This window comes from Pan troglodytes, chromosome 1, assembly GCF_028858775.2.
Source record: "Pan troglodytes isolate AG18354 chromosome 1, NHGRI_mPanTro3-v2.0_pri, whole genome shotgun sequence".
Taxonomy (NCBI): Eukaryota; Metazoa; Chordata; class Mammalia; order Primates; family Hominidae; genus Pan; species Pan troglodytes.
This window is the reverse complement of record NC_072398.2, coordinates 168,515,188-168,531,115: the sequence shown is the minus strand read 5'-3', so window position 1 is coordinate 168,531,115 and position 15,928 is coordinate 168,515,188. Positions and strand designations below refer to the sequence as shown.

General features: G+C 39.4%; 1 protein-coding gene across 17 annotated transcripts in view; it reads right to left on the bottom strand.

Moving 5' to 3' along the window:
• Positions 1-15,928, bottom strand: part of DOCK7 (dedicator of cytokinesis 7) — a 233,712-nt gene that overhangs the window by 1,441 nt on the left and 216,343 nt on the right. For all 17 annotated transcript variants that reach the window (XM_063817185.1, XM_063817188.1, XM_063817192.1 and 14 more), the window contains one exon: positions 1,081-1,248. In XM_063817185.1, the coding sequence (XP_063673255.1) occupies positions 1,081-1,248 (168 nt within the window). The remainder of the gene's footprint in view (positions 1-1,080; positions 1,249-15,928) is intronic.

Genomic DNA, 15,928 nt, shown 5'->3' with positions numbered 1-15,928 from the left:
CCAAGTACAAAGAGATCACATTGGCTTCAAATCTCAAAGCTTGCTTTGAAGGGAAACAGCAGTCTTGAAAACTAGATACTGTTCATCAAGAAAAAGTTTTTCAAAACTGCCTACATATGTTAAAAACTAAAGCTTGGAGGATTGGCCAAAAAGTAGATCATAGAGGACGGCAAAAACTCGGATGTTGTAAGGCAAAATTTTGGTCAGGAAGAATACAGCCTTTCCATGGAAAGGAGTTTCCATGGAGATCTGAAGGAACTGAGATGAGGATTAGGCCTATCTCAGGGACCCAGCACCCTGGCTCTCTGGGATCTCTGACCTGGTGGGTATAAGACTGGGAGAGGGGGAGTGGAAGCAGCAAGAAGGAAAAACTTTCAAAAAGACTGAAGGGGAAACCAAAAGTGGAGGGGACTAGTATGTTTCCCATTGGGAATTTTGAGAGGAAACCATCTTCAATACTTGTATGTAAATTCGATTTCAAAATGCAAGAAAGTTTACTTTCTGCAGTTATTGTGTCCTTTCCAGAATTCCGGTACTATAAAGTGAAATGTCAGGCACTGTCCTAAGAACTTCACATCTGTAATGTCATTTAATCTCCACAAAAACCTCTTTAAGTTCTATCTCATTATACAGAGGAGAAATCTAAAAAAATTATCTGCTTAAATAATAGAACTAGGATTTCGTTGTAGAAAATTCCAAGTTAATGACAAGACTTTGTGTGGTGTCCCGGTTAATGAGTACCAACTTTTTGATTCTCAAGTTATTTACCTTGTAGAATGATTATAGATGATACAGGTTGAACATCCCTAATCCAAAATTCTGAAATGTTCCAATATCAGAGACTTTTTAAGCGCTGACATGATGCTCAAAGGAAATGCTCACTGGACCATTTCAGATTTTTGGATTAGGGACACTCAACCAGTAAGTGTAACACGAATATTCCAAAATCTGAAACCCCAAACACTTCTGGTCCTAAGCTTTTCGGATAACAGATGCTCGAGCTGTAAAAAGACTTCTACTAGTTTAACATGTTAGGTTTCAGAGGAAAGAATATCTAAAACCACTTAAAAATAAGCATACCTGTGGCAGGTGACAGGCAATACTGCCTTGTATAACTGAGGGATCTTTCTGTTGATCAGTGGCTGTAGGGCCTCTTTAAGGCGATGATAGTTTCTCTCCAGTTCCCTTTGATACTCCTTTTGATCCGGCCCAATTAAGCTCTTATTTTTTCTTAAGGCATCTTCACACCTAGGAAAAACAGGATGTTATCAAGATATTACTTCTGGCATAGTTTGTGGGTTTAATGCCATACACACGCAAAATACATATACATATATATGTGGGCTTAATGACACACAACACAGACTATATATGTGGGCCTAATCACACACACATACACACAAAATATAGGCCAGGCATGGTGGCTCATGGCTGTAATCCCAGCACTTTGGGAGGTCAAGGCAGGTGGACCACTTGAGCCCAGGAGTTCTGAGACCAGTCTGGACAACATGGCAAAACCTCGTCTCTACAAAAAAATGCAAAAATTAGCCAGGCATGGTGGTGCACTCCTGTAGTCCCAGCTATTCATGAGGCTGAAGTGGGAGGATGCTTCAGCCCAGGAAGTGGAGAATGCAGTGAGCTGAGATTGTACCACTGCAATCCAGCCAGGGCAACAGAGTGGGACTGTCTCAAACGTGTGTGTGTGTGTGTGTGTGTGTACGCGCGCGCTGAGACTGCACCACTGCACTCCAGCCTGGGCAACCGAGTGGGACTATCTGAAACAAATGTGTGTGTATTCACCATGATGAGGACATTTAGTTTTTCAGCTGAATGTTAAATAATCATCTTTTGTTTTAGGTTTAAGGCAGGGAACAGATAATCAACTGAGTTCCTGTAAAATCTACTATTTACTTCCAGTGTCATTAAATTGAAAATTATCTGAAGGCATTTTTTTCACATCACCACTTGACTAGAAGCTCTTTCAGGGATGTAATCATGCTCATTTATGTGGCACCAATGTCATCTGGCACAGTGTCTGCCTGTGTTCAAATATTTCTTAACTCAATAGGTTTTGTTTTGTTTTTTTTGAGATGGAGTCTCACTCTGTAGCCCAGGCTGGAGTGCAGTGGCGCGATCTCGGCTCACTGCAACCTCTGCCTCCCAGGTTCAAGCGATTCTCCTACCTCAACCTCCCGGGTAGCTGGGATTACAGGCGCCTGCCACCACGCCCAGCTAATTTTCCTTATTTTTAGTAGAGACGGGTTTCACCATCTTAGCCAGGCTGGTCTCAAACTCCTGACCTCGTGATCCACCCGCCTCGGCCTCCCTAAGTGCTGGGATTACAGGCGTGAGCCACCGTGCCCAGCTAAATGAATAGATTTTGATGACAGTCCTTTATCCAAGTTAATTCAAGTATTTGAGAAAAGTATCTGGACCCTGACAGACAATGAAGGAAAGGATATTTACAAATAACATATATATCTCTATATATTTGTGGAATGCCACTAAAGTGATGCTTAGTAGAAAACACATAGCATCAAATGCTTATATTAGAAGGCTAAAACTGAAGAGTTAAGCAACTTAAAGTATTAGAAAGGAAATAAGATTTTAAAATAGAGTATCAAAAATTGCAAAAGTTGGTTCTTTGAAAAAACTAAAAAAACAAACTAAGCTCTGGCAAGATTAAATGAAAGAGGTCAAATATCCCCTACCAGAAATTTAAAATGGAACATAAAGTTAAATACAGCAGAAGTTTTAAAAGGCAGAGAGGATATAATGTACTTTTTTTTTTTTTTTTTGAGACAGTGTTGCTCTGTCACCCATGCTGGAGTGCAGTGGCATGATCTCTGCTCACTCCAACCTCCGCCTCCTGGGTTCAAGTGATTCTCGTATTTAGCCACCTGAGTAGCTGGGACTACAGGCTCACATCACCACACCTGGCTAGTTTTTGTATTTTTAGTAGACATGGAGTTTCTCCATGTTGGCCAGGCTGGTCTTGAACTTCTGGCCTCAAGTGATCTGCCTACCTCAGCCATCGAAAGTGTTGGGATTGCACAATTTACAAAATTGTACAATTTAATACAAAAAAACCCTCTGAATTTATATTAATTGATATTAATAGATTAATGTAGATTTTTTGCTAAATTATTAATAATCTGTTAATCTAGATTAATATAATTTAGCAAAACAGACTCAATGAAGAAAAAAATGGCAAGAATCCTAAAATAATCAAATAGTTTGAAACAACTGTCACAAATCTATCTACAAAGAAAACACTAACTTCTACTAAACATCCTAGGGACCAATACCCGAATGTAATGCAATTATTCTAGAGTATATAAAAAAATGATTCCAGGCCAGGTGCAGTGGCTCATGCCTGTAATCCCAGCACTTTGGGAGGCCAAGGCGGGCGGATCATGAGGTCAGGAGATCGAGGCCATTCTGGCTAACAGTGAAACCCCATCTCTACTAAGAAAAAATACAAAAAATTAGCCAGGCGTGGTGGTGGGTGCCTGTAGTCCCAGCTACTGGGAGGCTGAGGCAGGAGAATGGCATGAACCTGGGAGGCGGAGCTTGCAGTGAGCAGAGATTTCGCCACTACACTCCAGCCTGGGTGACAGAGCAAGACTCGTCTCAAAAAAAAAAAAAAAAAAAAAAAAAAAAAAAAAAAAAAAAAGATTCCAGAGTATAGGGGAAAAGAACTATTCTTGAGGGGAGTTCCCAACTCATATTTCAAGGCTGGGATACCAAAACCTAATGGAGACTATAAGAAAAAAATTATAATCCAAGCTCACCCATAAAAATAATTGTAAAACTTCCAAACAAAACACAGTTGGCCCTCCCTATCTGTGGGTTCTGCATGCATGAATTAGACCAACCATGGATTGAAATAATTTAAAAAACTGTGTTGAACATGTACAGACTTTTTTCTTGTCATTATTTCCTAAACAATACAATATTAACAACTATTTACATTATATATTAGGTATTTTAAGTAGTCTAAAAATGATTTAAAGTATACAGGAGGATGTACATAGGTTATATACAAATACTACACCATTTTATATAACATATTAAACTTGTCTTCAGATTTTCGTATCCACAGAAGGCACACTGATGGACAATTTTAGCAGAAAACTTGTGCCAATGTATTGAACACACACACACACACACACACACACACACCCTCCAAGTATTTTTCTTTTTTTCTTTTTTTTTTGAGACAGGGTCTTGCTCTTTTGCCCAGGCTGAAGTGCAGTGGCACGATCTCAGCTCACTGCAGCTTTGATCTCCTGGGCTCAAGGGATCCTTCCACCTTAGCCTCCCAATTAGCTGGGACTACAGGCGTGCACCATCATGCCCGGCTAATTTTTGTAGTTTTAGCAGAGATAGTGTTTTGCCATGTTGCCCAGGCTGGTCTCAAACTTCTGAGCTCAAGCGATCTGCCTGCCTCAGCCTCCCAAAGTGCTGGGATTTACAGGCATAAGGTACCACACTGGCCAAGTTTTTTAATTCCTGGAATAAATGAAAAGTTGGGTTATAAAATCACTAAGTTTTTAGATTAAAATATTAAAGGAGATGCAGAATAAAAGCACTTGATAACAAACTTTTAAAACCTGTCATATTAAAAACTCTTTGCATAACTACAAATAGGTGGGTAGTCCTTTAACCATAATTAAAAATCTACAAAAAACCTGTAGCAAACATACTTAGTGGTGAAAACCCTTTTAGAGAAGGAACAAGAAAATGATGTCCTCTCTATTCCTAGTCAACAGAGTACTGGACGTCCTAATTATCATTATAAGACAAGAAAAAGATTCTACAGATAAATTATTAGAATTAATAAGTCTATTAAGATAATTCTAATAAGATAAATTATTAGAATTAATAAGTAAGTCTGGTAAAATTCTCATGTAAAAGTAATATATAAAGTTAACTGCAGCTGGGCACAGAGGCTCACACCTGCAATCCCAGCACTTTGGCAGGCTGAGACCAGAGGACTGCTGGAGCCCAGGAGTGAGAGACCAGCCTGGGCAACATAGTGAGACCCTGTCACTATAAAATTAGGTATAGTGGTGAACACCTGTGGTCCCAGCTACTTGGGAGGCTGAGGCAGGAGGATCGCTTGAATCCAGCAGGTCAAGGCTGCAGTGAGCCATGATCACACCACTGCACTCACTCCAGCCTGGGTGACACAGTGAGAACTCATCTCAAAAAATAAATAAAATAAAATAAAATAAAAGTCAACTGATTTTTGGTAGAGCAGGAAACAGAAAACACAATTTTGAAAGATAACATTAAGGCCGAGCACAGTGGCTCATGCCTGTAATCCCAGCACCTTGGGAGGCAGAGGCGGGCGGATCACCTGAGGTCAGGAGTTCGAGACCAGCCTGACCAAGATGGAGAAACAGCATCTCTACTAAAAATACAAAATTAGCCAGGCGTGGTGGCACATGCCTGTAATCCCAGCTACTTGGGAGGCTGAGGTAGGAGAATCGCTTGAACCCAGGAGGCGGAGGTTGCAGTGAGCCGAGATCGTGCCATTATACTCCAGCCTGGGCAACAAGAGCAAAACTCATCTCAAAAAAAAAAAAAATTAATAAAATCATAAAAGCATTATATACTAAAGAATAAATTTTAAAATGTATAAGACCTCTACACAAAAAATTTAAATAGTATTAAGAAAACATTTAAAAGACCTAAGTAAATGGAAAAATATACCATATTCATGGACTGATGTCAATTCTCTTCCAACTGATCTATAAATTCAGGTTATTTTTTGGGTGCATGGAGTGAAAAATTGATTCTAAAATTTAAAATTTATATAAAATTGAAAACAGCCAAAAACAGTCCTTCAACAAAACAAGGTGAGAGGAATTGCTCTGCCACATGGCAAAGCTTATTATAAAGCGGCAGTAGTTAAGAGAGCATGACATTAGCTGAAAGAGAGATAAATAGAGTACTGTAGGAGAATAAAGATCCCAAAAACATAGGCACATAAACACGGGTGCTTAATTTATAATAGTGATGACACTGCAAACCAGAAAGAAAGAAATTTATAATAGTGATGACACAGCAAACCAGACTTTCACCACAAACCTGTGAATGCTTTTTAAATAAGTGGTAATGAGTCAACTGGATATCTGTAAGGGGAAAAAAAACCTAAACCATATCTCATACCATATTCAATAAATGGCACTGAGATCATTATCAGTTATCAGTATGGACAAAAATCAAACTGATCCCTACCTTGAACCATACACAAAAATCAATTGCAAATGGATGTTTTTTTTAAGAGATAGGGTCTCACTACGTAGACTTGAACTTCTGGCCTCAAGCCATCATTCTACTTTGGCCTCCTGTGTAGCTGGGATTACAGGCACTCACCGGCTCTTGCAGGCACATTTTTTTAAAGTAGAAAAAGCTTTTTTTTTTTTGCCTCCCCCACCCTTTGTTTAACCTATATTGATAAAGGAAAAGACTGAATCATTTAACTACATTAAATTTAAGAACTTCTGTTTGTAGGGGAAAAATGAGAAGTCTCAAATTCAGAGGAGATATTTGTGATATTAACAAATGATAAAGCATTCAGAACACACAAATACCCTTAGAAATCAGTAAGGAAAAGAATCCAATAGGAAAATGATAAAAGACTTGAATATGTAACTTTACAGAGGAGGGAAGAGAAATGGCTAACAGACACATGAACCTCTTTGGTAAAGAGATATTCAACCTCTTTGGTAATCAGGGAAATGCAAATTTAATCCACGACTACCTATCATTTCACATCCACTAGTTGGTAAAAGTTACAATGTTAGATAATATCAAGTATTGGTTAGGATATATAGTAATAGGAACTCAAATGCTACTGATGGGAATGTAAATTTGGCTTACACACTTTTGAAAAAAATGTGGCATCGTCTGAGGATGAACCTATGAACCAGCAACACTATTGTTAATTTTAAGCCCTAGAAAATCTCTTGTACATGTATGTCCAGAAATAAGGTAGACGGATATTTGAGTAGCACTCTTTGTAACTAAAAACAAAACAAAACAGGAAACAACCAAAATATCCATCAACAGAAGAATGAATAAATCATGGCATATTCATAAAACGGATTATGTAAAAATAAAGCAACATTTACCATAGATATATCTCACAAACTCTGAAAACAGCAACTCACAAAACATTGTATACACTGTTAAAGTTAAAAAAATGCAAAACAAAATATGTTATTTAGGGAACCATTTATGATAGAACTATAAAGACAAGAAAGGAAATGATAAATATGAAATTCAGGATACTGGTTACCCCTGAAGGAATGGAGGGAAATGGTATCAGATAAATAAACATAGGGAGGGGATCTCAAAGTCATGGTCATGCTTGGTTTCTTAGGCTGGGTGGCAGACACATGACTTTTTTCTTCCTATTCTTTAACAGCAAATGTTATAAATATTATTTTCAATCTATTCAAGATTTAATGAAAAACGTTTTAAAAAAACAAAACCCCAAAAGTAAACACATGGAAAAGTGCTTACTGTTTTTAGTAATAAAAGCAATTTTCTTTTTTTTTGAGCCGGAGTCTCGCTCTGTCACCCAGTCTGGAGCACAGTGGTGCGATCTCGGCTTGCTGCAACCTTTGCCTCCTGGGTCCAAGGGAGTCTCCTGCCTCAGCCTCCCGAGTAGCTAGGATTACAGGCACATGCCACCATGCCCGGCTAATTTCTTGTATTTTTAGTAGAGATGGGGTTTTGCCATGTTGGCCAGGCTGGTCTCGAACTCCTGACCTCAGGTGATCCGCCCACCTCGGCCTCCCAAAGTGCTGGGATTACAGGCCTGAGCCACCATGCCTAGCCGTCAGTCTGTTTTAAATGGTGCCTCAATTTGCTTTTATTGGCTGGACGCAGTGGCTTATGCCTGTAATCCCAGCGCTTTGGGAGGCTGAGGCAGGTGGATCACCTGAGGTCAGGAGTTCGAGACCAGCCAGGCCAACATGGCGAAACCCCGTCCCTACTAAAAATACAAAAATTAGCTGGGTGTGGTGGTGCGTGCCTGTAATCCCGGCTACTTGGGAGGCTGAGGAAGGAGAATCGCTTGAACCCGGGAGGCAGAGGTTGCAGTAAGCTGAGATCGCGCCACTGCACTCCAGCCTGGGTGACAGAGAGAGAATCCATCCCCCCTAAACAAAAACAAAAACAAACAGACTGACCAAAAAAAAAAATCCTATTTAAATGCAAGGTGTATTGAGACTAATAAATGTGCACTGTTGGCACTGTTAATACAGCTGACCATTTAACAACATAATTTGCAACTGTGAAAGTCTGCTTATATGTGGATTTTTTCCAATGAATGTAACTCTTTGGAGATTTGCGAAAAAACTTGAAAACAAATTGTGTAGTTGAGAAAAATTTTAAAAAGAAAAATGTCATGAATGCATAAAGTATATGAAGATACTAGCCTATTTTATTATTTACTATCATAAAATATATACAAAACTTACCCACATAAACACGGACCCGGCATGGCACCATTTGTAGTAGAGAAAAATGTAAACAGATGTAAAGATACATTAAGTCACAACTGAAAAAAACTGCAGTACATACTGTACTACTGCCATAATTTTGTAGCCACCTCTTGTTGCTACTGTGGTGAGCTCAAATGTATCTGCTTAAAATGCCATGTGATGCTACTTATCTCCAGGTGAGCAGTTGTTGCTGCAGTAAATTGCGTATCACAGCAAAGAGTGATTTCTCATAGTTCTTGTGTATTTTTCATTGTATTTAGTGCAACCATAAACTTTGAATAATCCATGGGGCCTACATGAAGTGCCACTAGTGATGCTGGAAGTGCTCCCAAGCAGCAGAAAAAAGTTACATTACAGGAAACAGGTGAATTGCTTGGTATTATAGATAGAGATCTGTAGCTACAGTTGCCCACCATCTCAAGATATATGAATCCAGTGTAAAGAACACTGTAAAAAAAAGAAAAGGAAATTTGTAAGCCCGTAGGCATGAAAACCTTGCACTTTTTGTGAAATACTGTTTTTGTTGTTGTTTGTTTTTTTGAGATGGAGTCTTGCTCTGTTACCCAGGCTGCAGTGCAGTGGCACAATCTCAGCTCACTGCAACCTCTGCCACCCAGGTTCAAGTGATTTTCCTGCCTCAGTCTCCGGAGTACCTGGGATTACACGTGTGTGCCACCATACCTGGCTAATTTTTGTATTTTTAGTAGAGATGGGGTTTCAGCATCTTGGCCAGGCTGGTCTTGAACTCCTGACCTCATGATCCACCTGTCTCGGCCTCCCAAAGTGCTGGGATTACAGGTGTGAGCCACTGCACCAGGCCTAGAAATACCATTTTATCTCATATCAAAAATGCAGCTTTTATGTGGGTATAGGATTGCTGTAAGAAAAGTGTATCTGTAGATTAATGATTTGAGAAAAAGTGAAGTCATTACACGACAAGGCAAAGGGAAGGTAAAGGATCTAAAGCTGGATGATTTAATGCCAGCAAAGGATGGTTTGATAATTTTAGAAAGAGGTTTGCCTTTTAAAAATGCCAGTAAACAGGAGAGGCAGTTTCTACTGACAAAGAAGCAGCTTCTGCCAACCAAGAGGCAGCAGACAAGCTCCCAGATGCCAATACAAAAATCACTGAAGAAGGGGAATATTTGCCTGAACAGGTTTTTTTTTGTTGTTGTTGTTGTTTTTTCTGAACAGATTTTTAATGCAGATAAAAGTGCCCTATTTAGAAAAAAAAATGCCACAATGGACATTTGTTACTAAAAAAGAGAAGTGAGCACCAGGATTTAAGGCAAAAAGGGATAGGCTAACTCTACTGTTTTGTACAAATGCAGTCAGGTTTATAATCAAGACTGCCCTTACTTACAAAGCTGCTAACGCCTGAACCTTGAAGGGAAAAGGTAAAAGCTTCTGGTTGAACAACAAAAAGGTCTGGATGAGAACCCAATTTACGGACTGGCTCCATGGGTGCTTTGTCCATGAAGTCAAGAAGTATTTTATTAGTTAAGGGAATGCCCTTTAAAGTTCTTTTGATATTGGACATTGCATCTGGCCACCCAGAACCCCAAGTTTAACACCGAAGGTCTTGAAGTGGTCTACTTGCCCCCGTAAAAACAACATCTCGGCCAGGTACTGTGGCTCACGCCTGTAATCCAAGTACTTTGGGAGTCCGAGGCAGGTGGATCATCTGAGGTCAGGAGTTTGAGACAAGCCTGACCAACATGGCAAGACCCCATATACAAAAATTAGCCAGGTGTGGTGGTGGGCACCTATAATCCCAGCTACTCAGGAGGCTGAGGCACGAGAATCACTTGAACCCGGGAGGTGATTGCAGTGGGCCGAGATCGCGCCATTGCACTCCAGCCTGGGTGACAGCGAGATTCTGTCTCAAAAAAACAAAAACAAAAACAAAACAAAAAACAAGAACAACAAAATACATTCCTAATTCAGCTTCTAGATCAAGGGTCGTAAGGACCTATAAGGCTCATTATACATGGTACTTTATATTCACAGAAAGGAGTGTCAGCACTATGGAAGAGAACTCTGATAAGGAGAACATCATAAGTCTGGAAGGATTATACCATTGAAAATGTCACCACTGTTTACAGAGAAAGCCATCAGGCCCAAGACAATCAATTCCTGCTGGAGAAAACTGTGTCCAGAGGTTATGCATGACTTCACAGGTTTTACAACAGGGCCAATCAAAGAAACCATGAAATAGTTGTAGATATGGCTTAAAAGGTGGAGAGTGAAGGGTTTCAAGATATGGATCTTGGAGAAATTCAAGAGCTAATAGAAACTATACCACAGGAATTAACAGAAGATGACTTGATGGAGATGAATGCTTCTGAACCACCGCCAGAAAATAAGGCAGAAAATGGAAGCAGCAGTGCCAGTAAACAAACTGACATGAGACCATCTGGCATAAGGGTTTCAATAACCTAAGACTGCTTCTGACTTCTTTTACAATATGGACTGTTTATGATAAGGGCACAGAAACTAAAGCAAGTGGTGGAAGAATGACTGTACCATATGGAAACATTTTTAGAAAAATGAAAAAGCAAAAATGTCAGACAGAAATTATGATATCCATACAGATGAATTCACAGCTGAATTCTACCAGACATTCAAAGAAGAACTGGTACCAATCCTATTGACATTATTCCACAAGACAGAGAAAGAGATAATCCTTCCTAAATCATTCTACGAAGCCAGTATCACCCTAATACCAAAACCAGGAAAGGACATAACAAAAAAAGAAAACCATAGAACAATATCCCTGATGAACATAGATGCAAAAATCTTTAACAAAATTCTAACTAACCAAATCCAACAGCATAGCAAAAAGATAGTCCACCATGATCAAGTGAGTTTCATGTCAGGGATGCAGGGATGGTTTAACATACATGAGTCAATAAATGTGATACACCACAAAAACAGAATTAAAAACAAAAATCACATGATTATCTCCACAGATGCAGAAAAAGCAAATGACAAAATCTAGCACCCCTTGATGATTAAAAGCATCAAGGCCGGGCGCGGTGGCTCACGCCTGTAATTCCAGCACTTTGGGAGGCCGAGGTGGGCAGATCGCCTGAGGTCGGGAGTTCGAGACCAGCCTGTCCAGCATGGTGAAACCCTGTCTCTAATAAAAATACAAAAATTAGCCAGGCGTGGTGGCAGGCGCCTGTAATCCCAGCAACTCAGGAAACTGAGGCAGGAGAATCGCTTGAACCCGGGAGGCAGAGATTGCAGTGAGCCAAGATCACGCCATTGCACTCCGGCCTGGGCAACAGAGCGAGACTCTGTCTCAAAAAAAAAAAAAAAAAAAGCATCAGCAAAATTGGCATACAAGGGACATACCTCAATGTAATAAAAGCCATCTATGACAAATCCACAGCCAACATAATACTGAATGGGGAAAAGCTGAAAGTATTCCCTCTGAGAACTGAACAAAACAAGGATGTCCACTCTTACCACTTCTCTTCAACATAGTACTGGAAGTCCTAGCCAGAGCAATCAGACAAGAGAAAGAAATAAAGCGAATCCAAATCGGTAAAGATGAAGTCAAGCTGTCACTGTTTGCTGATGATATCATTGTATACCTAGAAAACCCTAAAGACTCCTCCAAAAAGCTTCTAGAACTGATAAATACATTCAGCAAAGTTTCAGGATACAAAATTAATGTACATTAATTAGTAGCTCTGCTATACACCAACAGCAACCAAGCTGAGAATCAAATCAAGAACTCAACCCCTTTTATAATAGTTGCAAAAAAAAAACAACCTCAAAAAACTTAGGAATACACCTATCCAAAGAGGTGAAAGACCTCTACAAGGAAAACTACAAAACATTGCTGAACTAAATCACAGACGACACTAACAAATGGAAACACATCCCATGTTCATGGATGGGTAGAATCAATATTGTCAAAATGACCATACTGCCAAAAGCAATCTACAAATTCAATGCAATTCCCATCAAAATACCACCATCATTCTTCACAGACCTAGAAAAAACAATCCTAAAATTCACATGGAACCAAAAAGAGCCCACATAGCCAAAGCGAGACTAAGCAAAAAGAACAAATCTGGAGGCATCACATTACCCGATTTTAAACTATACTATAAGGCCATAGTCACCAAAACAGCATGATACTGGTATAAAAATAGGCACATAGACCAATGGAACAGAATATAGAAGCCAGAAATAAACCCAAATACTTACAGCCAACTGATCTTTGACAAAGCAAACAAAAACATAAAGTGAGGAAAGGACACCCTATTCAACTAATGATACTGGGATAATTGGCAAGCCATATATAGGAGAATGAAACTGGATCCTCATCTCCCACCTTATACAAATCAACTTAAGATGGATCAAGGACTTACATCTAATACCTGAAACTATAACTAGAAGATAGCATTGGAAAAATCCTTCTAGACATTGGCTTGGGCAAATATTTCATGACCAAGAACTCAAAAGCAAATGCAATAAAAACAAAGATAAATAGGCAGGACTCAATTAAACTAAAGAGCTTTTGTATGGCAAAAGGAACAGTCAGCAGAGTAAACAGACAACCCACAGAGTGGGAGAAAATCTTCACAATCTATGCCTCTGACAAAGGACTAATATCCAGAATCTACAATGAACTCAAACAAATTAGCAAGAAAAAAACAAATAATTTCATCAAAAAGTGGGCTAAGGACATGAACAGACAATTCCCAAAAGAAGACATACAAATGGCCAACATATGAAAAAATGCTCAACATCACTAATGATCAGGGAAATGCAAATCAAAACCACAATGCAATACCTACCACCTTATTCCTGCAAGAATGGCCATAATCAAAAACTCAAAAAAAAAAAAAAATGGATACTGGTGTGGATGCGGTAAAAAGGGAATACTTCTGCACTGTTGGTGGGAATGTAAACTAGTACAACCACTATGGAAAACAGTGTGGAGATTCCTTAAAGAACTAATTCCTTAAAGAACTAAAAGTAGAACTACCATTTGATAGTAAAATGGAAGAAAAGAAGTCATTTCATGAAAAAGATACTTGCACACACATATTTATAGCAGCACAATTTGTAATAGCAAAAATGTGGAACTGGCCCAAATGCCCATCAATCAATGAATAAAGAAGCTGTGGTGTATACATACGATGGAATATTACTCAGCCATAAAAAGGAATGAGTAAATAGCATTCACAGCAACCTGTACGGGATTAGAGATTATTTATTCTAAGTGAAGTAACTCAGGAATGAAAAAACCAAACATCTTATGTTCTCACTCATTAAGTGGGAGCTAAGCTATGAGGATGCAAAGGTGTAACAATGATACAATGGACTTTGAGGACTCGGTGAGAAAGGGTGGGAAGGGATGAGGGATAAAAGACTGGGATGAGGGATAAAAGACTATCAACTGGGTTCAGTGTATACTGCTTGGGTGATGGGTGCACCAAAATCTCACAAATCACTTCTAAAGAACTTACTCCACTTTGGGAGGCCGAGGCAGGCGGATCATGAGGTCAGGAGTTCGAGACCAGCCTGACCAACATGATGAAACCCCATCCCTACTAAAAATACAAAAATTAGCCAGGCATGGTGGTGGGCACCTGTAATCCCAGCTACTCAGGAGGCAGAGGCAGAAGAATCGCTTGAACCCAGGAGGCAGAGGGTGCAGTGAGCTGAGATTGTGCCACTTTCCAGCTTGGGCAACATAGTGAGACTCCGTCTCAAACAAAACAAAACAAAAAAACTTACTCATGTAACCAAATACCACCTGTTCCCCAAAAACCTATGGAAATTTAAAAAAAAATTATGATGTCTGTAAAGTTATACTGAGTGTGCTTGCCCCTTCTGCCTCCCCTGCTACCTCCCCCACCTCCTCTGCCTCTGCCACTCTTTAGACAGCAAGATCAACCCCACTTCTATATCCTCCTCCATAGACTCCTCAACATGAAGGCAAGGAGGATGAAGCCCTTTATGATGATCCACTTCCACTTAATGAAGAGTAAAATATATTTTCTCTTCCTTATGATTTTCTTAATAACATTTTCTTTTCTCTAGCTTACTTTATTGTAAGAAGACAGTATATAATACATATAACATAAAAACTACGTACCTAATGACTGTATTATCAGTAAGGCTTCCAGTCAATAGCAGGCTATTAGTTAAGTTTCTGGGGCGGGGAGGGTCAAAAGTTTTCATGGGTTTTCAGCTGTACAAGGGACAGCACCCCAACCTCTGTGTTGTTCAAGGTCAACTGTACTTAGAAACTTTTTAGAATGTACTACATACTGTGAGCCAATAAAAATGTTCATGTAGGCTGGGCATGGTGGTTCTTCCCTGTAATCCTAGTACTTTGGGAGGCTGAGGTGGGAGGATCGCTTGAGGCCAAGAGTTTGAGACCAGCCAGGGCAACATAGCGAGACTCCATCTCTACCAAAAACACCCAGCCAACCAAACATAACCAGGCATGGTGGTGCACACCATAAGGCTGAGACAGGAGGATCCCTTGAACCCAGGAGTTTGAGGCCACAGTGAGTTGTGATTGTGTCACTGCACTACAGAGTCTGGGCGACAAAGTGAGACCTTGTCTCTAAAACAAAAAATGTTCATGTACTGTGCCTCAGTCATCTCATGCTGGAAATTTTAATTTAACAAAAGAAAAAGATCCATTGTAGTAATAAACTATACCACATTCAAATTCAACTTATATTCCAGTATATTAATTTTAGGAAATAATGTAACCATTAAAATTATAGTTTAAACTCTAATTGAAAAATAAGAATTTAAGATTATAAGTATATTATGACTACAGTATATTAATTTGAAGAATATAACCATTAGAATAGTTTAAACTTTAATTGAAAAATAATTTAAGATTATACGTATGACTATTGTAAAATACATATGCATAAAGGTATACTATTTAGTTACCATACTGAATGGTAACACACAAAAATAAAAAATGTAGTATTGGCTATAACTCCTTTGTAAGGTTTATATTATGTAGTTTTATTTTTGTTGCTGTTATTTCGGTTTTTTTGTTTTGTTTTGTTTTTTTAGATGGAGTACTCACTCTGTTGCCCAGGCTGGAGTACAGTGGCATGATCTCGGCTCACTGTAACCTCCACCTTCTGGGTTCAAGCAATTCTCTCTGCCTCAGCCTCCCAAGTAGCTGGGATTACATGCGCCCACCACCATGCTCGGCTAATTTTTGTATTTTTCAGTAGAGAGGGGTTTCACCATGTTGGCCAGGCTGGTCTTGAACTCCTGAGCTCTGATGATCCACCCGCCTCAGCCTCCCAAAGTGCTGGAATTACAGGCGTGAGCCACTCACGCCCCACCTCTTGTTTGTTTTTTTGCAATATAAAAGGAGAAAACCTTCTCTACAGATA